The sequence below is a fragment of the Ambystoma mexicanum genome, chromosome 1p, assembly GCF_040938575.1.
Source record: "Ambystoma mexicanum isolate Mex_15411 chromosome 1p, UKY_AmexF1_1, whole genome shotgun sequence".
Classification (NCBI taxonomy): Eukaryota; Metazoa; Chordata; class Amphibia; order Caudata; family Ambystomatidae; genus Ambystoma; species Ambystoma mexicanum.
This window is the reverse complement of record NC_090921.1, coordinates 23,355,436-23,379,009: the sequence shown is the minus strand read 5'-3', so window position 1 is coordinate 23,379,009 and position 23,574 is coordinate 23,355,436. Positions and strand designations below refer to the sequence as shown.

Below are 23,574 nucleotides of genomic sequence, written 5' to 3'. Positions count from 1 at the left end.
TTCAATGGTCCATGCTGCAGCCATTGCCTATGTTTATGTATTATTACTTTGCTGTATCGCCAAGTTTACCCTGGGACTTAGAATAATCTCACATTCTCCCACCAAATCATGTGAACGGATGTCAGTTAAACGTCCTCTCACTAATTCACGCACCATAATGGTGCATCTGATCTACAGACCTTCGGGTGCCATTGGAGCCCTTGAAGAAGATATTATCCCTCTTCTCTCCTCCAACACCAAATATTAGGTGATTTCAGTCTTGGTCTCAATGACCCTAATGACCTTCCCGCCACGACTCTGTCGAACTCCTTGGCTGAGTTAGGCCTCATTATGACCCAGGCGCTAATGGGTTAACGACGCCGTAAAAGGCTGTGGCGCCGTTAACCTATTAGCACCTAATTACGAGGTCCCTTTGCGGGACCCGACCTTAACGGCTGGTGTAGACCAGCCGTTAAAGTAGGGACCCGCAAAGGGACCTCGGTGCTAATTACAGTGCTGCAATTTGCTGCACCGTACTTGGCGCCTTCCCCATTCCCATTGAGCCCTATGGGGCAAAAATGGGAATGGGGAAGGGCCATGGAGGAAGGGGGAATTACCGCCCCGCCAACCTTGTAATGGGGTGTTAATTCCCCCTTCCTCCATGGCGGAGTCAGTGGGCCTCATTACGACTCAGGCGGTAAGGGCTTTACGGCGGCGTAAACAGCGCCGACCCTTACCGCCTGATTCCGAGGTCCCTTAGCGCCATGGAGGTTTTAACACCTGCTTTTAGCAGGTGTTAAAATCCATGGCGCTAAGGGACCTTGATGTTAATTACGCCACCGTAATTTACGGTGGCGTAATTAACGCCTTCCCCACTCCCATTATGCCCTATGGGGCAAAAATGGGAATGGGGAAGGGTAAATGGGGATTGGGGACTTACCGCCCCGCCAACCTCGGAATGGGGCGGTAAGTCCGCCAACCACCATGGCGTAAACGTAGTTTACGCCATGGTGGTAAAGGTACGACCCAGGCGGTAACTTACCGCCTGGGTCGTAATGAGGCCCAGTAACTTACCGACATGGACCATGGTGCTGGATCTGTCAGCTGCTTTTGACCTGGTCGACCACAAGGTGCTGTGTAGACATCGATCATCAGCGGCCCATTTCTAAGAGGAAGCAACGGCATGGATTCAATCTTTCTTAAACAACAGACCGATGAGACTTTTTTTCACCATCGGCAGCAGCAGATCCTATCCCTATAACCTGCGGAGTCCCGCAAGGACCTTGTGTATTGCCCACCATGTATAATGTGTTCAACAAACCATTGTATGAGGACCTAGACGATCTGGGGGTCACCTACACCAACTATGCAGATGACACCCAGATCCTCATACCTCTGACAGGCGACTACGATACATACCTAGCCCTAGTTAACACAATCTATCTCATCATTCAGGCCTGGATGGCCACACATGGCTTGTGTCTGAATGATGAGAAGACTGCGCTGCTTCTCGTAGCCACTCCCACCAATCAGACGAAACTGAGTAATCAATATCTCTCCTTCAATATTGATGGCTATGACATCAAGGTGGCTAAAGAGGTAAAAACCCTGGATTCCTATCTAGACTCCTCCCTGAGCCTGCGTAAACAAGTCAATGCCACAGCCTCGGTGACAGCTTACACATCTAAGCACACGCCTGCAAGCCCTTTCTCTCCACAGGAAGCTCTGGCTAGCTGGCTAGATCTCCAATTCTCTCTAAAATCGACTATTGTAATGCACTGTACCTAGGTGCAAGTAAATGCATCATCATCATCAATAAACTCCAGATTCTTCAGAACAACGCACTTAGAGCAGTCCTAGTAATCTCTAGAAGACAACACATCTCAGTGTTCAGACGGGGCAATAAGTGGTTATCCATCAAGGACAGAATCCAACTCAAAACAGCCACCTGACTCATAAATGCCTCAACAAGGCAGCCCCTCAATACCTCACAGAAAAATTCACCATGAATAATTCCTCACGACCTACTCGGACTACCAACTCAGGCTGCCTCAGAGTCCCTAGATTCAAACTGGAGAAGGCAGGTGGCAGCAGCTTTCCTGTCATGGCTGCCCAACGTTGGAAATCCTTACCCACCCAGCTGACCAATTCTTCTATAAATTCAGAAAAAAACATCAAACTCTGGCTCACCGCTAAAGACCACCCGCCCTGCTAGATGGCCACAAAGTAAACCTTGCAAATAGCTCAAGTGCCTTTTATTTTTGTATTCCTGTATATTTTGCCTTGTATAAAATTGTATATATTAGCACTCCTACTATGTATTATGCTGTATCATATTATAACCTATGATCCTATGTAATTACTGTACTGTATTGTATTATCTACTGTATTGTTTTCTACTGTAACTAAGAAACTGCATATTCTTTTAATGCGCCCAGATACCTTTGGGTGAGTAGCGCTTTATAAATAAACAAACTTCAATATAACGCTTCGGTTTAAATAAGTACATTTTGTGATCCATAGAGTAGTTCATGAGAGGTCTCCTGATCACCCTTGATATGTTGCTAGCAACATTCTAAACAGAACCCCTTGTAAGGACTTTTTATGAGAATTGATATGTGATGTCATCAATGATGCCATTTGTGATGCCATCTTTGATGTTCTGGGTTTTATTCTTAGCAATGCATGGTAGTGGCGCGAGTTATGGTTGCTTAGCTTACCATAACTAGTACATTTCTTGGGGTTTTTCGATTTTACTTGTCCCTTTAACAACTTTTCTCTGAATTTGATAGATTTTTATGACGCTATTAGCGCCATGGCTGCCTCCAAACCCGGGTCCGGATCCGGTCTGGTTGAATGGGGACTTACCGGGACATTCCGACCTGTGTGGACCCGGTAAGTCCCCATTCAACCAACCATTCCCCATTCCCATTTGAGCCCCCATAGGGCTCAATGGGATTGGGGAAGGCGCTAATTACGGGCCCGCAAATAGCAGGCCCATTATTAGCGCCCTGGTCCCTTAGCGGGACCCGTAAAGGATGTGTGGTCAGACCGCTAAGGGACCCCGGAAATGGGCAGCAAGGGTTTAATGGCACCGGTCTCCTTACCAGTGACCGTTAACCCTTACCGCCCAACTCGGAATGAGGCCCAATCTCCCTTTTTAACCATATTGTTCAGTGAATTTCATAGGTTTGTATTAGTGGAAATGTTTCATGATTCCTCTTTTAACACATATGAAAGAAGTTTAAATCTCCTTTGACAAACATATCATTTGCAATGCATACTGATGTGTGTCGTTATCAGCAGCGCATGCTAGGGGTGCAAGTCATTGTTGAATTGTCTGGGGCATGATGCTCGACCGTGACTCCAGCCCCACCAAACCACCCCCGTTATCCACTGCACCTACCCTGCATCGTAGTTCAGTGTCCACTTTATCCTCATATTGTGACCAATGGCCAGTGCCCATGGCTTGCAGCCATGGCCAGTCCCCACAATCCATGGGGCATGGGCCAATAAGCAAATTAGAGTGCACATTTGTCCTTGCCGAGAACCAGGCCCACTGCCCAGGCACCAAAGTTATATCCCTATTTTTTGTACTTACTTTTGACAATTTTGGAAAAGGTAAACCAGAGGATATGCTTTCAGGTCCTTGCTGATGCTTCTCACGCTCGTTTGCTGCAATCCCGTCCAGCACTTCGGGCTGAAGCCGCAAGCAGAATTTTCTTTTTCCCATTTACACTTTTTCTGATTTTAAAAACTTGACCACATAGCAGGTTCCTGGCAGCCATGGTCAGTGGCCAGATGATCCAGTTAATGGCCGACAATCTGGCCGCTGACCATGGCCAGTGGCTATACCTCAGTCACCAAAGGTATATCACTATTTTTGTATCTACATGTTAGGCAGGATTGTATGCAGTACCCTTTGGGTTCACTCCAACAACCCTGACCTCCCGGCAATAGGAACCCAACCTTTGGTATATGTCTGTACTACACAGGTTGGTAGTGTGGCTGAGCAGCCAGGCTTACCTCAAGAAGGGTCAATGTGAGCTGTAGGGGAGTTACACAGAGATTCACAGTGACAAGTATTCAAATAAACCCTTACACGCAAGGTTTCTTGAATAAACAATTATTAATTTATCAGTCACTTAGAATAAGCCTTCTTCAGAAGGGGGACATATGAAAGTAACACTCAAATACACTTCAAAACACACAGGGCCTCATCACGAGTTGGGCGGTAACGCCGGCGCTAATAGCGCTGGCGCTATCTGCCCTACCGCCGAACCCACCGGCGCTATTAGCGCCTGATCACAGGTTTGGCGGAACTGGAAATCCCCATACCCATTGGGCTCAATGGGGAAATTTCACGCTCTTACCGCCGGCGGATTTCCCGCCGGCGGTATGAGTGCAACATTTCTGTAGCTTTCCCCCCAGCTAAGAGCTGGGGGGAAATCAGCCGAAGCCATGATCTGGCGGACCCTTAAATGCGGCGATAATAGCGCTACCGCCGCATTTAAGGGTTACCGCCAGACTCGTGATGAGGCCCTCACTCTTCTTAAATCATTAAAGACCCTTTTAGGATGGCCCACAGCCACAACCTACACCCTCAGGTGTCTTCAGTAGCTATGGTGCTAGGGACATTAATATCTTACTGTTGCATTTAGAATACTTTTAGAAATTGGTTAAAGGAAAAGGCTATTCGAACAAACAAGAAATCACAAATATTCTTAAACAGGCAAATACTTTTGATCCACTAAGCAGAATCATTCAGTTATAACAGGTTAAGCCAAAGTCAATGGGCATAAGTCTTATATATAAGTAGAAAAAGTCTTTGCTCAATGGTTTAGAAGTCTTTGAAGAAAAGAAGAATCAAATGTAGGGTCACAAGCTGATTAGACCTATGAGTAGTAGAAGATACAAGCAACTCTACAATAAGAGGTAAGTTCTCCCAGACTTTACAGTACCTTTGTATTGAAGAAAAAGTTGCAGCAGATGACTTCTGTTCCTGAGCAGCTCTGCAGATCTCACTGTCCCTGGGCCTCATTCGTGGGTACAAGAGGGAGGTCGTTCGGGGACTCCTGCACTGCAATGGGACTTTCACCGCTCGCAACCGGCAATCTTTCCAACAAGTGGCACTTTGGTGTTTCAGCTCCTCGTGACTACCACAAATAGCAACACTAGGGTTTCTGGCTGTCGAGATGGACTATCCTTGCTTCTGGGGTCCCGCACTCTGTTGAGGGGGGCTCAGGCTCGGTCAGTCCTGCTTACTGGGAGTCAGTGGTCGACTCTGCCTTCCAAGCCAAAAGCCTCATCTTTTATTCAGTTCTCTCCCATTAATTCCAGCCTAGCTGTCAGTCACCCAGCAGGGTGGCTGTCCTTGGCAGACTTTCAGCCGGCCAATCATCACAGAGTGCATTTGGGTCTCCTAGGAGACTAACCACAGAGAGTTTCGGGCACCTCCCTCACTTCCTGCCCACCCCGACACCCTGGAGCCATAGGCGGGCTTCATTTGTGAATCCCGCCAAAGGCAAAGCGAACAATGGGACCAAACCTGGTTTGGCTCGCGACACAGAGTAAATCTCAAGAAGAACCTTTCCACAAAGAAATGATAAAAAAAGAAGACCAGAGCCATTTTGACAAAACCCTTGGGTGCTTTCCTGCAGCTGCGAACGCAGCCTGCAGTAAATGCACACCACGGTAGGTAAAAGTAAACCACTGCCACCAGCCATTCAGTGAGGAAAGGGTAACATAAAAATGTTACATGAGAAGCTAGACAAAGGGGATAGTAGGTAACCCCTCCAGCCCTCTATTGGAAGATAGTGTGTGCTGAGTCTAGACAGTTACACATGTAAGTAAAGTCAATTTCACTTTACTGCTCTGGGAAACAGTACTTTATCCCAGAGAAGGTATTTAAACCTTTGGGAAATCTGGAAGACTTCCCTGTGCCACTGCACTGAAGGTGCTGTGTTACACAATGTAAAAGAGGATGCCTATGGAGTTTGTCAGGCTCCATAACCAAAAGAAACAGAGTTCGAAAATCACATAACAATTCATGAGAGAGTGGGGAAAAAGGGTCTCACTCTCTCCAGGTTAAAAAAATCAAGTCCTCAAAATCCAGCAAAGTTGCTGGTGGTCTCTAAGGTGGAGGGAATTATCACATTTCTGAGAATTCTCCCTAGCACTACATAATGCCAATTTTCAAGAAATAAAATACGGAGACATTTGCGAAACCATGCTTTCGGGTCCTTGCCAAAGTTTGCTGCAAATCAGTTAATGTAGGTACAAAATATAGTGGTATAACTTAGCCCCCACTTGACAAAATCCATTAAAACTTTGGACAAACATTCAAGTTCGGGTCGATAATCTTTTTGGAAACTTTTGTGCAGATTCGTCAAACGGCACCAGATTTATAAGTCATCCAAAAATGTTGAGATCGAAGACGCCCATTAACGCTCACACCAGAAAGAATACAACCCGCTACTGCAAGCAAAGGACTCTGCTGCTCGAGAACGTCTGCCAGAGTCTGCATGAGCAATACATTATAAGGGCACACAGCGTCATCAGTGACATCATCACATACAGACGAAACTCGCAAGACTGGTTGGCGAGGCCCTGGGCATGGGCCTGGTCCGTAGTGGATGCCAGGCTATGATTGGCTACAGTCTCGTCCGCGTGTCTCTTGACACGTGGAGTTAGCTGGGCTCGTCTCGCCAGGGAATGAAGGTCAGGCTTTTCACATGTTGCCGTTTTAGGATTACTATTGTATGATAATAATACTACTACATCGTTCTGGCATGCACCTGGGAAACCTGAGAACTGGCTCAGGGGGAGGAACACGGTCATGAGGATCCACACATTTCTGCTCGGTTCATATCGCACTCTCCGCACCCAATGCGTCCACCCTCGTTTAGAGCTACAATGTATTCCTCTGTGTCCCTCGTACTACAAAGGGTGTATTTATGGGATAAGGTGAAATGGTCGTGTTTGTTTAGATCATTTATGGCCATTGGTTTTATTGCTGGTGGTCGGAAGTCGCCCGCTATTGCGGAATGCAGGGGTTCTTGGACTGGGTCAGTGGTGGGTGCCATTACTCCTGGTGGGCTGGGTGGGGGTTGTAGGTCTGCTGCTGGCCTGACTGTGATGACTTTGTGCCGTAAGCAGCCTGGTGCTGCCTCATGGCCTTGCACGGTGCATTCCTCTCTGGGATAATAAGTAATTGCAACAGTTAAGGAACAAAGTGAAGTTTCTATGAGAATTAGCAGCGTAGGTTCATCTACCCTCGGTGTTTGTAAATGTTCAGGTTTCTCCGCCCGGGCTATGTTTACCGCGCAGCCATGTAGGACTGAATGTGTCTCCCATAACTATAAAAATGGTGTCTCTTTATATCCGCGCACTAAGTCTATGCATCTATAATTCCTGCAGTATTGTATTCATGCTGGGTTTCTTAGCACAGCTCTCTCCCCCCTGGTACATTGCACGTTTATCTATGGGACTAGACCCACTCTAAAGCACTGGGCGGTGTGGGAAAGGCTAATTTCCTTCCCAACAAGGCCGCCCCTAATTTTGCCCACTCTTCACAAAATCCCACCAAACTTTGCAAACACATTCAAAGTTGGGCCTAAAATCTTTTTGCAAACTTGTGTGCAGATTCGTCAAATGGCACCAAATATCTAAGCCGTTGAAAAAATGTGGGGACTCCTCTCTTATTTTTCCATCTCTTGGCAAAACAGCACCAAACTTTGCCAAGTTATTCAGTGTAGGGTCTAAAATAATATTGCAACATTATATGCAGTTTCATTGAATGGCACCAAAGATATGTCATCCCAAAACTTCTCTTCACCAACACTATAATACCAGTATATGCGTGGCTGTCCTCGAAGTTTTGTTGAGTTTGTGAACATTCCAGCAATGACTTATACTTGGCCATATACTTTTTCTGCAAAGCCGGGGGGGCTCAAATGGGAATGGGAAGTATTTTTTTCCAGCGCCCGCGAATTAGCAGTACGGGGTTCGGCGGGGCAGTAATGACCCAGTAATTGCCCATTCGCGGGTGCCAGATAAAAATTATACCAGCGGCAGCCGTGCCTGTTATACCAGCACAGCTACCGTCGGTATTGTAACGAGCCCCAATGTTTAATAAGCCAACATGCCTGGGTCCAGAGGACTCTGTGAAATGCAATCTCTCTTTGCATTGCCCTTCTCCTGTTCATTATTTTCAAAAAGCTCATGGCACAACTTTGCCGGTGTGGTCATAAAGATGTCTCAGAGGTGTCCATCCTGTGTCATACTTCCACCCTTCCCACTTTACCTACTGGCCTTCTTAAGTGTGCCCTGCTTAATGCTCGCTCCCTCCCAGCCCATGCCTTAGCTGTCCACAACCTCATAATTATGGATAATATTGACCTTTTTATACTCGCCGAAACCTGGTTGAATAAAAAGTCTGGTCCAGCCCTTACCCTCGCCATTACAGCAGGTTATGCTATCTTCAGGCAAGACCGTACCGCCCAGAAAGGTGGAGGGGTAGCTCTCATTGCCAGAGAGCTTGAAGGGAAACGTGATCAAAATTGCAACTACCTTCGGCTCAAAATAATTATCACCCCTAACTGTACCATCTCTCTTCATGTCCTATATCGACCTCCTGTTCCAGTCACAGACTTCCATGAAGCCGTGATTCATTCCCTTTCGGACAATATGAAAAAGACCTCTAAAGTTCTGCTTCTGGGAGATTCAATCTAGGACTTAATGACCCTAACGATGCCCATGCAGCTGCCCGGAACAAGGCCTTAGCCACCTTGGGGTTCTCTCGAGCCATCGCTGAGCCGACCCATGTTAAAGGGCGTCCTCTGGATTGGGTGACCCACCGTAACTGTTCTATGCAAGTCTCTGACATTACCGCCCTTCCCTGGTCTGACCACCATTAGATCGATTTGACCTTAATACTACCAAAGGGCCCCCCAAGACTGTGATCCCACTTCCAGCTTCACTATCCAGGGGTGCCCACCAGCTTACCAAGGAGAACATCACACCCCACCTTGGTGCCTGCCCTCTTGCCCCCCTGTTCTAAGGACCCTGAAGCCCTCGCAAGTGTATTTATAGTAGCCATCACCCAGGAAAGCTACGAGAGCTGAACACTCTAATGCCTGGTTCTCTCAGGAGCTTCTGGAACTACGTTCCAAGAAAAGAGCAGCGCTTTCATCCTGGAAATCGAACTCTAATGACACCTCTAAGGTGGCCTTCAAGGCTACCTCTAAAGAATATAAAATTGCTATAATTAAGGCTGAAGCCGCATCATTTAATACGAGGATAGCAAAGGCAAAATCAGGGACCAAAGACATGTTTGCCATTCTCAGGGCCTGGAAACTCCTGCCACTCTGCCTTCTACCCTTTGTAAGGATGAACCATGGTGTAATAACATTCAAACTGCCATGCTTGCTAAACTGGACACCCTTCAGACTAAAATCCTAGCCCACCAAAAAGCCCTTACTCCCCTAATAGCTGACACTCGCAGTAACCCACCTCCAGCTACCATGTCTGCTGACTCCCTTCCCTTTGATTTCAAGGATAGGAGTGAACCTGAAGTCATCGCCCTTCTTAAATCCATTAAACCCTCTAATTGCAAAGGGGATATTTGCCCGGCTCAGCTCATTAAAGACTGTGCCCCCTTCCTTGTCCCTTTCCTCACAGCCTTCATCAATGCCTCTTTCCAGTCTGGCCATGTCCCTACTGGCCTTAAGGAAGCCTGGGTACACCCGCTCCTTAAGAAACCCTCCCTTGACCCAACAGTTCCAGGGAATTATAGACCTATTAATACTGTCCCTTTCTTATTGAAAATCCTGTATAAGGCAGCTTACCTGCAAGTCTGAAAATTCCTTGAAGACAACCGGCTTCTTGGCCTCTGGCAAACCAGCGCTCCTTCTGCTCCTTCTGCTCCTTCTGCTCCTTCTGCTCCTTGATTTATCTGCCGCATTTGACCTGTTGGACCACAAGACTCTATGCCACCATCTCTCCACTGCGGATAACTTCTCCCCGAGGGCATGTGCTTGGATCACTTTGTTTCTACTGGAAAGGGCCATGAAATTCTTTTCTGACTCGGCCTGTGCCACCCCAAGTCACATCAAATGCGGAGTCCCTCAGGGCCCGGGCATTGTGCCCACCCTCTACAACCTTTTCACAAGGCCTCTGTTTAACATGCTGGACGCCCTGGGCATCGCATACACCAACTATGCCGATGACACCCAGGTGCTTATTCCTCTCTCAGGATATTATAAGTCCGACATGAACACCCTCAATTACATTTACTCAACGATCCAATCCTGGATGGCAGAAAATTGGTTAAGCATCAACAGTTAGAAAATGGAACTTCTGTTAATTGAATCCCCAGCCACTAGCCATACAGTATAGTTTCTTCACCAATGTTTAAATTACCTATCATGGGGTCTCAAACGGTCAAGACCCTTGGTGTCTATCTGGACTCTAATCTGACCATGAACAGACAGGTGAGTGTGATTGCCTCCTCCTCTGCATACAACTCCAACTTCTTATCTCAACAGAATTCCCTCACCATTGCAAGGGCAGTAATTGGATCGAGACTAGACTATTGCAATGCCCTCCTTGTCGGGACTTCTGGCAAAAATATTGCCAAACTCCAATTGGTTCAAAATAATGCCCTCAGAGCCACCACCAGTATTTCGAAAAGGGACCACACCTCTGAGGTGAGGAGACGGGTTCACTGGCTTCTCGTTGTGAAAAAATTATCTTTAAAACCCTCGCCCTTACACATACATGTGTACATGACCAGGCACCCCCTTACCTGGTCCAAAGAATAGCTAAGCCTACTTCATCCAGACCCACCAGAACGGCCTATACCAACTTGATTTCCCTTCCTAAGACCCGCAGAGTGCGTGCAGGCGGCACCAGATTCCCAGCTCTGGCCGCTTCACATTGGAACGCTCTACCTGTGCACATTAGGCTGATCGATTCTCACATAGCATTCCGCAAAGCAATTAAAACTAGGTTATTTGCTTGACTGTACACTATACTTGCTCCTATTGTTTAGATCGTGTATATGAGACCTATTGCCAGCACTAGCTGAAACGTACTTCATCACTCAGTGGGCCTCATCACGAGTTGGGCGGTAGCGCCGGCGCTAATAGCCCTACCGCAAAACCCCCTGGCGCTATTAGCCCCGGATCACGGGTTTGGCGGATTTGGAATTCCCCATTCCCTACTGAGCCCATTCGGGAATGCCCCTTTCCCCATTGGGCTCAATGGGGAAATTTCGTGCTTATACCGCTGGCGGATTTCCTGCCGGCGGTATGAGCGCACATTTTCGGCAGATTTCCCCCCAGCTCAGAGCTGGGGAGAAATCCGCTGAAGCCCTGATTTGGCGGACCGTTAAATCCGGCGATAATAGTGCTACCGTCACATTTATTTAAGGGTTACCGCCAGACTTGTGATAAGGCCCAGTGTTTTCTAATGCTGTAACTACCTATGTGTTAATTCTATCAACAACATGCATCTGTAACAATGTAACCCAGATCTTCACATTCTTAAAATTTTCCTGTAACAGTGCCTCGATGCCTATGGGCTGTAGCGTGCTCTACACATTTTGAAAATAAAAAAAAATAACACGCTGGTATTAACGCATACCAGCAATGTTTCTGCACCAGAAAAGTACAAGTTTGCCGGTGGGGGTGTCCGAAATTACCGCCAGCTAAGAGCTGGAGGGAATTCTGCTACCATACCAGCAAAAATAACCAGTTTTACCGGTGCCAGTAATACCAACAAATCCCCCCATGGAGTCTTCTGGGACTCCATGGAATGGGGTTTTACTGCCACTTGCAATCTGGCTGTAATTTTGCTAGACCAAGTGGTGATAATGGTGTTGCCGGTATCAATACCAGCAACCTTGTGATTAGGCCCTGATCTGTGACCCCATCCCACAGTAGTGACAGGATAGTGAATGGCATACATATTGAAAAGCCATTTTAAGCCACAGTGTTAAAGCTAGTGATTAATGGCTCTGTCAGGGGTTGGGTGGTATCCCGGTGGTAAATCCACCCAGTGCAATTAGCGTTATAATAACTTGGTGCGGTGCTATTAGCACCGGATCACAAGTTGCAGTGGCGGGGTAGGTCTCCATTTTCTTTAGAGTCCATAGGACTCAATAGGGCATTTTTTTCGGTGCAATTACTCCAGTGATAATTGTGCCTTTAATGGGTGGAAAGTCGGCGCATTCACCTCCAGCTCCTCAGAGCTGTGGGTGAGTGCTCAGAGTTTCTCCCAAACTCTGGATTGGCGGAGCAGTAATGCAGAGATAATAGCGTTACCACTGCATTTTTACCGCTCCATCCAAATCTTGATGAGTTTTCAGCTTACATAGTTACAGGGTGCAATACAAAATACAGCGTAGTTTACAGAGTTACACAGATGCACTACACAATACAGTATAGGTTACAGTTCAGGGGTCACCACAAGCATGTGAAACAGAATGTAAGTTACAAAATACAAGGTCGGGGGGGGATGCAGCAGATGGAGTACAATTATAGCTATAAACGGTGCATTTAAGCTAGGTGGTCTCCATGAGGTAAGGGGTGTAAAGGCTTTGAGGGTCATATTGGGTGAACAATAATTTTCTTTAAACCAGTTTATGATATTTATGGCCTCATCACGACTTGGGTGGTAACGCCGGCGGTATTAGCCCTACCGCCGAACTCCCCGCGCTTATAGCGCCAGATCACGAGTTTGGCGGTAATGTTAATCCCCATTCCCCATTGAGCCCATTCGGGAATGCCCCATTCCCCATCGGATTTCCCGCCAGCGGTATGAGAGCGAATTTTCGGTGGATTTCCCCCCAGCTAAGAGCTGGGGCGTAATCCGCCGAAGTCCTGATTTGGCGGACCCTTAAATCCGGCAGTAATAGCGCTACCGTCGGATTTAAGGGTTACCGCCAAAGTCGTGATGAGGCCGTTAATCTGAAATGTGGGTAGGTTTGGTCCGCCCTCAGGATAGTTGGGAGGGAGGTCCAAAGGTGGGCAGCTTTGACAGGGAAGCTATTGCCGCCGATTGTCATCATTTTGAAGGAAGGGACTGTCAGGCAGTTTGTGTAGGCCCTTCTGGTCGGTCGTAGCGTCGGTTTTCTATTGAATCTCTCTGTCAAGTAGCGAGGTGCTGCATTATTAAGGCACTTGAATGTTAGTGAAGCAGTTTTTAGTCTAATTTTGTTGATAGTGGAGAGCCAGTTAGACTGTCTCCTTGCTGCCGAGATATGTCTTTTGGTCATTTCTTACGCTGCTCTCAGGGCGTTATTTTGACGTATTTGAATTTTCCTTGAATGTTCACTTTGCCATGTCGCCTGTTGATGCTGCAGTTGTCCAGTGGTGATTATATCGAGAAGTTAATTTACTTGAACACCTGGATGGGTGCTGTTACATCATTGAATCAATTCCCGTCTCTCCAGGAGTGCCTCTAGGCTTGGTTAATCATGTGCACCTGTTCACTTTCAGGCCCCACTTGCTTTCTGTGATGTGGCCGCTTGCTTCTCCGAAGAGGAGTGGAAGCTGCTGCAGCTCTGGCAGAAGGAGCTCTACCAGAACGTGATGAAGGAGATCAAGCAGGCCTTCAGCTCTCTGGGTGAGATGAAGCTATTATATTATATATATAATATGTATGAATTATAACATTGGAGCGCACTGCTCCCTGGCCACAGTTGAATGCCGCATAATGGACATCGTAAGACACCTCCTAGCTGCTGCTGCACAGCATGCTGCTCCCACTCCAGACTCCATAGTTATATCACTTACCTGTTGCGTGTGTAGGTACAGCTCTGGCACTTACAGGCCGATGCAGCTGCTGTGAAGAGATGCGGGAGTACGGGGGAGTGGGGGGGTAAGCATCCGTGTTCTCCATGTTCACATCACACCGTGCATTAAGATTGCAATATCGAAAGATGCTGAGTTGCTGAGAATCGACTTCTATACTCAGGCGATGCAGTGATTATTTCTTACACAAAAACAGCTGTAGATTGTGTCCGAATTTTAAAGTTGTCAATCACTCTAAAATGGTGATTAGTGTTTGCCACCTACACGAAGGATTAGGACCAATATTCTCTTGGGTGGGGACCTCCTTAAGGATATTGATAATGATATTTTATTTGTATCACGCTCGTACACAAGTGTTACAGACCGCGACGAGACAAGGCAGGGGAACAGGGGAGAACAAAACAATGATCTTACTAGGCCCAGTGACATTGAGAACGCACCAGTGGAGGGGAGGGGGAGGGGAAAGTGCTGAGCAAGAGAAATAAAAATAACTAAGAAATAAATCATTATATGATGATATGATATGATAGGTTACTTATAACGCGCTTAATACCCAGAGGTTTCTAAGCGCGGACTGAACATGTGTTGCTCCGTGTTGTCTTGCTTCCAAGACGAGCATGTTGCTGCTGAGCTATCCTACCGAGACAACATAAAAAGCAACAAACAGTGGTAGTGCAGCCTGCAGGTGGCAAGTGCTAGTATTAAGGCGACAGAGTGTGTCTGATAAGTGCAGAAAAGACTGTAGGGTTACAGATACCCCAGTGCAAGGGATTGCCAGGAGGCAGTGCGGGTGTGTGGCAGGGTGAGCAGGTACCTGGGCCCGAAAGTCAGAGGGTAACCAGGTGCACGATGCCGAGACAGAACAGATCATCAAGGGAGCAGAGGAGCGAAGGCAGAAGCAAAGAGGAAGGTCTTGAGGTGCTTACAGAACCAGAGATGGGTCTCCTCAAGTTTCAGAGAGGCAGGAAGGCTGTTCCAGAGGGAGGTCCCAGCCGAGGAAAGAGATCTACCCCCAACTCGTTGCTTGGAGATGCGACTGACCCTGAGGGATTTGGAGGTGGAGGAGCGAAGAGCTTGAGTAGGAAGATATTTACGGAGGGAATGTTGAAGGTATTGTGGACCCAGGCCCCAGAAAGCCTTGTGGACAATGCAAAGGGTCTTGAATTTAATCCTTGCAGCCACTGGGAGCCAATGAGGGGATTTCAGGGCTGGAGCGATACGATCCCAGGGCTTGAGGCTAAGGACAATTCTCACAGTCCTTTTCTGGATAAGTTGCAAAGGGCAGAGAGTAGAAGCAGGTAGATTTAGAAAGAGGCTGTTGCAATAATTCAACCTAGAGAGAACCAGGGCTTGAGAGACAGTGAGCTTCGGGGGGAAGGAGAGGAAAGTCAGAATACCTCTGAGGAGGTGCAGTAGGAAGTTTTACTTTTTGGGGACATCAGAGATGTGGGCAGAGAAGGAAAGCGTGGAGTCAAAGATGACCCCCGAGGTTCTTAGCCTCGCAGGTGGGGGTAGGAGGAGGGCCAAGGGAGGCCGGCCAGAGAGTGACCGGAAAGGATGGTGAAGGTGTGCCGATGAGGAGGATCTCTGTCTTGCTGGGATTCAGGCAGAGATCGCTGGCGGCACACCAATCCTGAATGGCAGATAGGCAATCATAGATGAGAGAGGGAGAGGAGGTGTCCGAGGGAAGCCTGAAAATGAGTTGAGTGTCACTGAAAATTGGAGCAGAAAATGGCAATGCGGTGGGCGAGAGTTGCCAGGTATTAGTTGAAAAGCCAAGGTGAGAGGTTTAGACCCCTGTGGAACACCGCAAGTAGAAAGGGAGATAGAGGGAAGGAAGGACCCAAGTTGGACCTGGGTTGGTATATCAGAGAGGAAAGAGGTCAGCCAGGCCAGAGCCTGATCGTTGATACCCAGGTTGTCACATAGACTGTTGAGCAGGATGGTATGGTTGACCGTGTCAAAGGCAGAAGAGAGATTGAGTAGGATGAGTACAGAGGGGATGTTAGAGTCAAGGTTGGAGAGCAGATCATCACAGATGTTCAAGAGAGCAGTTTCTAAAGCCAGACTGATGGTCGTGGAGACAACCAACAGAATCAGTGTGAAGGTTAAGCTGCGAGATGGCCAGCTTTTCCAGGAGTTTGGCCAGAAAAGGAGTGCTGGAGATTGGGTGATAGTTAGCTGGGCAGGAAGGGTCGGCTGTGGGTTTCTTGAAAAGAGGGTGCACAAGAGAGTGCTTCAGAGGAGAGGGGAAGGCTCATGAGGCGAAGGAGAGGTTGCCGAATTTAGCCAGGGCAGGAGCGTGGGTGTCAATGTGGTCCTTGATGGTTTTGGAAGAACAAGGAGGAACCTGTTTTGACGAGACTTTCATAGATCAGACTTGTCTAGAGACCTTGCCAGGGGAGAAAAGAGGAAAGGGCGAAAAATAGGATGGGGGGATGGCTGTAGGAGGGCCAGAGTTCACAAAAAGAGAGGGGAGAAGAGGGGGAGGCGACAATAGAGTGGACAGGATATCCTGGGTTTTTTAAATGAAGTGAGAGGCAAGGGCCGTGCAAAGGGCCTGGGAGGCTACAGGGGAGGTACAGACTGCAGCAGGGTTAGCCAGCTCCTTGCAAATTTTAAAGAGTTTGGCCAAGTTGTTAGATGACACAGAGACACAGGCTTGGATGTGGGCTGTCTTCTAAGTGAGAACAGAGTCGGTATTGCCTTTGGAGCAGGTGACAGGCCAGTTTGTCAGAGGATGAGCAGGAAGCCCTCCATTTCCTCCCGGCCGCCCTACACTTATGTTTAAGTGTAGCTAGGTCAGAGTCATACCAAGAATTGCACTTGGCTTTGGGCTTCAAACAGATCCTCATGACGGAGGCAAGAGCATCGGAGATAGAGGAGTAGAACACAGAAAGCCTCAACTGACACACGCTTCATGGGCCGGATGTCCAAGAAGGTAGGTGGCAGTATTGGGGTGGCTTGGGGCTGAAGAGGGAGGGATGGGAGAAGAGGAGGGAGTGATCGCTCCAGGAGAGAGGAGTGGTCAGAGGGGTGGAGAGGGGGAGGTCAGAGGAGATCAAGACATCAAGTGGGTGCCCCGCAGAGTGGGTCGGGCCAGAGGGGAGGATAGAAAGGGAGAGGGAATCGTGAGGTCACGAAAGAGTACAGCGGATGAACAGGGAGAATCTAGATGGATATTGAGGTCACCAAGAAGGAGGAGTTGAGTGGTTGAAGCCAGGAGGGAGGAGGAGAGGTCTGCCGACTCATAGAGGAACAAGGTGATCTGACCAGGTGGCTGATAGATGGTAGCCACTGTAAGAGAGTGGCCAGGAGAGAGAGAAAGCCTGCAGACACGGCATTCGAAAGAGGAGTAGGCCTGCGTGGGAATGATAAAGGCAGGAATCTACTCAGGAAAGATCAGGGCTTTACCCCCTCCGGACCAGGTGGATCTGGGTGCAGAGAGGATCTTGTAGCCATCAGGGAGGAGAGTGTCAAAGCTTGTGACAGAGCTGGCCGTGAACCATGTCTCGGTAATACCGAGGACATCAAGGTCAAGTACTTCCAGGAGGTGGCTGATGTCAAAGGAGTGTTTGACAGCAGAGCAAGAGTGCAGAGTGGCAAGATGAAGAAGGTTGCCAGCCTTAAAAGCCTTCTGGGTAGGGGTACAAATAAGAGGGTAACGGTACGCCAAAGGCGGGGCTGCACGGGGAGGGGACAGCAGGAGATGAAAGGAAATTGATGAGGCGAGGGAAGCCCCTATCAAAGAGGAAGAGACTGGCCCAAGGGCCTTGGACCATGATGGTGCCATTAAGGTAGACATTCATGATGACTTTAGAGGAGTCGAAGGGAACCATGAGAACATCTCAGCGGGTGCCACCATTAATGAGAGAGGAGGAGCTAGGGCAGAGCACAGAGATCATATGAAGAGTCCATAGATCTGGCAAAGGAATGACAAAGAGGATGTCGGTTGAGGGTCTGTCTGGAGGAAGCGCTGGAATAGGTGTCAGCGATAAGAAGACCAGGGTTGGAGGCCAGGATCTCCTTTTTGAACTTCTTCCTAAAAGACTTAATGAGAAGGGAAGGATAGTCAATGGAGAAGCAGTTGGGAGAAGGTAGGAGAAACAGAAAGCGCAATGGGTGTGGTAGCAAGAAAAATGGGGGCAAAGCAAGGGGGAGGGGCAAAACAGGTAAGAGTGTAACAAAGAGAACGGTGAAGTCACTGGGCCAGCAAGTTACAGCGAAGCAACAATGCAAGCAAAGTGCAGAGGAATTTAGCAAAACACAGCTAGATTTGAAATTTACAATTGGGTTCAGATGCTAGCAAAGGGTGTAAAACTCAATGCAATTGAGAATGTAAACATGGAAGAAACAAACACAGAAGGACAGTGAAGTCAAAAGATGGTAGAAGTGAGTCCAGAAGGAGGGGAACTAAATGATAGTTAAGGAGGTGAGAATGTCATGGTAGTTCGGATTTCTTTGAAGAGTGAGGTAGCAGCATTATAGAAGTTCAGGTGCAGAAAAGACCTTAAGTAGCATTCTGGTAGCGGACAGTGAGCAGACAGGGGCCTTTGTCGTGTGCCTTGGTACAGCTGGGCCGGCTCCCGCATCTCGGTTGCTGTGATTGGGCTATCAAGGCCAAGCCAACCAATGGCAAGAGGAGTGGGGGCCAGGCCAGGCAGGGTACCTTATTCCAGGCAATGCAGTACGGCCATCATGGAATGGCCAGAAGCAGTGAGGCAGCAATTTGCAGTGTAGGAGAAGATGGAAAAACCCAGGAAATGGGTCAAAAGTTAATCCGGGATTGCTTTATGTGCAATCCCCCAGCTGCCTGCAGAAATGCAGATTTTTTAAACAAAAATGCAGAGGTTGGCGCGACTGGCGCAATGCAGGCATCAAAATTGCTAGGCTTACCCCAGCAATGCCCACGCTCTTGTGGTCACTTGTAGGCAGTTAGAGGGCTGCAGAAGCTCGGAAGGCGTGTCTCTGTCCACGGCAGGAAATGGAAAGTGAAGAAAAAGGAGGTGTGTTTATATAACTCTTTGATAGCATGTTTTCAGAAATATCTAAAGTGGACTGACCAAGTAGATAACAATCTTAAAAACAGTGTTTTTCAGTCGTTAAGCTGCCAATGTACTGCCAATTACTTCTCACTCTTAAGTATTGCCTTGTAGACCAGCAAAGTATGGGGGTCGAAAGAAGCAACAAACTTATAATTGAACTTAAATTTGTTGAGCACATTTTTTGTTTAGCCCATCTACTTTTCTTTGTTTTTGGAAATTAGGGGCAAATCATTCAACTTTGAAGTTTGGTTTTTATAGCGTTTGTGCAAATATGCCTGTTAAGTAGAGTTTCGTTCTTGAGTGAAATTCTCCCCACTTTGTGAGTCCCCCAGCATTTCTGCTGGGCTATTGGATTTTTGGACTGCTTCTCCGGAGTGAGTAGGAACCTTTTTCCATACTCACTCATTCTTTTACTCTGACATTGAGGACCCTTTTTATCTCTTTTTGATCATTTTCAATGGAGTTCTGCTTTCCCACATGTTTCCTGGCATCTATAGTTTATTCTTGCAGCACACAGCACTTTTTCGAGATCAATACACCCCATCTTAAGTGGAATGATGAGGGCTAACATTCGGCCTCATTATGAGTATGCCGGTCCGGTAACAACGGTGGCCGAGTTCTGCGTGCAGGTGCCTTTCCAGCCGCCAGGTCAGACCTGGCGGGCGGGATGGCAGCCGCCCACAGACTTTGACGGATGCACATGCAGTGTTGCACACGGTGCCAGTGCGTCCGTCCTCCCCATTCCCATTTAGTCCTATCGGACCTGAATGGGAATGGGGAGTTACTTTTTTTGGCGCCTGGCTTCAGGGACTGCCGGGGCTGTAATGCCCCGGTGATTCCCCATTGCCAGACGTAGAAAAAAAAGCAGAACTCGGGCGGCAGCCTGCCGTTTTTACTAGCACGGCACGGCTAGCGCCGGAGTTATGAGGCCCATTGTCTCCCCTTTCTTATCGCTTTTCCAGTACATCTAAGTTACTGCTCCAAGTCCACCTGACAGGCTGGAGGCAGGGTGCCTTTTTTACTAGCACGGCTAGCGCCGGAGTTATAATGAGGCCCATTGTCTCCCCTTTCTTATCGCTTTTCCAGTACATCTAAGTTACTGCTCCAAGTCCACCTGACAGGCTGGAGGCAGGCTGCCTTCACAGCTGTGGTAAGGGACACAATGGGCACTATTTGCCTAAATGGATGGCTGCACTTTTCTAAGCCCTTTTCTTGATGACTTGGTGCCTCATTACGAGTGCGGCCGTAAGGGGTTAACGGCGCCGGTAAGGATGCCGGTGCTGTTAACCCCTTACCGCCGCATTACGAGGTCCCTTAGCGGGAGCCGCTAAAGGACCAGGGAGCTAATAACGGGCCAGTTATTAACGGGTCCGTTATTAGCTCCCTCCCCATTCCCATTGAGCCCTATGGGGGCTCGAATGGGTATTTTGAATGAGGAATTACCGGGTCCTCCAAGTTTGGAATGGCCCGGTAATTCCTCATTCAACGGACCTGGACCGATTATGGAGGCAGCCATGGCGCTAATAGCACCATGGCTGCCTCCATACTCGTAATGAGGCCGTTGGTTTTTCTTGAACCTTCTTCTAGATGCCCGGGTGGGGGAGGTCTTGATGGGTCTTTTCTTTAGTGTGTCCTGTAGTGTGCTTGCCTGGAACCAGTTTATGCTTTGAGGCTGGCTGTCCCCATTGGACAGCCCCACCACCCCTCCCGCCCCCAAGTTTAAATGAATAAATATCTGGAGATTGGTGGGCTCATCCAGTTTGACTGCATAAAAGATGAGGCTCCTGGAGCAGAAACTCAGTCGACCACTGGAACTGAAGGTACGAAGAAGAACTCCCACAGCCACTTCCCGTGACCGCCGGAGCCGTCTGAGGTATCACTGCAGTCCTGACCTCAACCTCTGTGTGACAAGGACGCCCCGAAGCGGACAACTTCTTCCCTTGGACTGGTGGGCCTAGCCAATCCCAAGACAAACTGCATTTTGCGCTCTCCTTTGAAGTGCTGTGACCTCCACGGCCGGCAATTCACCAATACCCAGGGTCCTGTGCCATCTTTGTGGTGCAATGTCTTCCAAAGCGCAGTTACAGCTGAAACTTTGCAGGCATCTTCCTGGAACGCCAGGGGCTGGATCCCGCTTCTGAAAGACCCCTCAGCTGAAAACTGGAGTAAAGTCGACCACACAACAACTGCCCTTCAATCGAGCCTTGAAAAAGGCACCAACTACCCAGTACTGCGAAGATCCGCTGCTGGGCGTCCAACTGCTCAAGTGCAACCTCCAGATCCATCGCCAGTTCTTTTCTTCAGCCGCCAAGGGCAAGAATCCTGGCCCGGGGTCTGCTGTCGCCTCTCCTGGGGTACTGTCCTGCACCAGCTTCTTCATTCATAAGGTACTGTTTAGCCCCTTATAATTCCCTGGGGCCTGCTTTGTTGTTCCTGTGCTTCGGGGGGTTGCAGTTAAGCTGCTACTTGCATCCCCTCCAAGGCCTACATTGAGCTACAATTTGGGTGGACAATCCATTGTGCTCCTGACCAAAGAAGCCCAACTGGTACTCGCTCTAAACCTGTCAACTCTGCCGTGTCCACTGCTTTTCTGCCCTTTCTCCATCAGCCCTTGGCCACTAGACCCCCAGTGCCCCCTTGGACTCTGTGAGATTCACATTAGAAAGGGTTGGACTTCTTAAGATTGGTTAAGCAGGGGTTAACTAAAGTTATACAGGTTGGTCTAAAGTTTGCATACTTGTTTCAGAGGTTTCTGCTACTTTGTGTTACCTTACAAGTGTTCTGAATGATTTATTATCCTTTGGTTATTGCACGTATTCTATGTGTAATACTACTGTGTGATAGTACTTACCTTACTTAAAGGTGATAAGCTTTAGGGCCTCATTACACGGATGGCGGTAAGGATTTACTGGTACCGGTAAAATACCGGTACCGGTAAATCCTTACCGCCTTACTACGAGGTCCCTTTGCGGGTTGGGGAATTTAATGCCTGCTTTTTGCAGGCGTTAAAAACCAACACGCAAAGGGACTTTGGTGCTAATTACGGTACCGCAATTTGCGGTACCATAATTAGCGCCTTTCCCATTCCCATTATGCCCTATGGGGCAAAAATGGGAATGGGGAAGGGCAATGGTGGAAGGGGGAATTACCGCCCCGCCAACCTTGGAATAGGGCGGTAATTCCCCTTTCCACCAAGGCAGTGCTGGTATTTTACCGGCATGAACCATGGCGCTAATAGCGCCATGGTTCACCGCCATCCGTGTAATGAGGCCCTTAGTGTATTTAAATACATAAATGCTTATTTCTATATACCATCTAGTGTGTGTGTTTCCTTGAACTAAGTATATGCTCTGAGCACTGTGTGCCTCCCTACAGCCCTCATCTCGCCTTGAATAAGCCTGGCTGCTCAGCCCTTGCTACCAAAACTTTGGGTAGTTCAGGCTAAACCTAAGGGGTGTCCCCCTGTTCATCCAATGTGGGCTTTTCAAAGTCTTTTCTCAGCCAGGACTTTGGCTAAAACCCCTAACAGTGCAAATCTGAAGCACTATAAGTAGGTACTGAGGGATGCTATCCACTCCTTGGGGGAAGGGAGGGAGAGTAAATCATGGCAGAGGTTTAAGCACATTCTGCCTCATTACAAGGTTGGTGGTATTTCAGCAGTAAATCTGCCAAAATACCACTGAATGGATTTACCATTTATCCATCATGTGGTCTGGCGATAATTACCGCTGGATTACCATTGGTGGTAGGTGGTGTTCTCCAGCATGGGGTCTGGCATGGATTCACATGCTCATGAATATTCCCCGTCGTCAGGCTGGGAATCCTCGCTAAAGAAAAAACCAGTATCAGTTTCGTTTCTGATCTGTCTTTCGTAGTAGTAACCAATCACTGGTCTCAGCGTCATACTGACCACAGCCAATGACTGCTCTCTACCTAAACACCGCCTCTGGCAGCCATCTTCAGATTTTTACCGCACGTTCATGTTTTGGGATCCTCGTGCTGTTGCTCTCGAGCGTTAGTGCTATTTTTTCACGTTTTTTGCTCAAAAACTTCGTTTTTTCGGTCAAAAGAGCCTCAAGCTCCACCGTCTCTCCATCCGATCAACGGGGACCCGTGTCGGATTCGTCTGCGCCCCTCAAGGGTGAAGATTTCGTCGAGCTACGCTTTGGAGGACTCCAGAAGCTTCTCAGGCCCGGACATGGCCCAGGAGAAGGGAAGCTCGACGCCCGGAAAGCTGTTCAGGGTCTGCCCTGGATGCCAGCTGCAGAACGTCTTTAAGGAGGACGAACACTCCTTTTGTCTCTACTGCTTACATGAGGACAAGACGCACGTGGAGAAGGACTGTGCGTTTTGCGGCAATATGTCAGAGCGGACTATGAAGGACCGCCATCAACGTCTCGCCAACTGGCTGGAAGGGAAGAGCCCGTCAGGCGAGAAGAAGAGGAAGAAATCTGAGCGGTCTTCTAAGACCTTTGAGGACGCCCCGGCGACAGGGGTCCAACACAAGGCCAAGCACCGCGAGTCCGCTGGCACCGGGAGCGCTGAACGGTCGGGCTCTACGGGCGCCAGGCAGGGCGCACCCTCCCCGGCACCATCAACCACGAGCCAACGCTCTGGGTCGGGTAAGAGGAAGGGCGAGCAACCGGCAAAGCTCCTGGAGAGGCCCCGGTCGAGCTCGAAGTCCCCATCGGGCGGGAGCGAGGCAGTGTCCCCCCCCCCTCAAGGATAAGGCG

The 23,574-nt window shown here is 48.5% G+C and overlaps 1 protein-coding gene across 3 annotated transcripts in view; it reads left to right on the top strand.

Annotated features, from left to right (window-relative positions):
* LOC138564330 (zinc finger protein 1 homolog) overlaps positions 1-23,574 on the top strand; it is a 376,835-nt gene that overhangs the window by 33,737 nt on the left and 319,524 nt on the right. For all 3 annotated transcript variants that reach the window (XM_069642903.1, XM_069642901.1, XM_069642900.1), the window contains exon 2: positions 13,482-13,608. In XM_069642903.1, the coding sequence (XP_069499004.1) occupies positions 13,482-13,608 (127 nt within the window). The remainder of the gene's footprint in view (positions 1-13,481; positions 13,609-23,574) is intronic.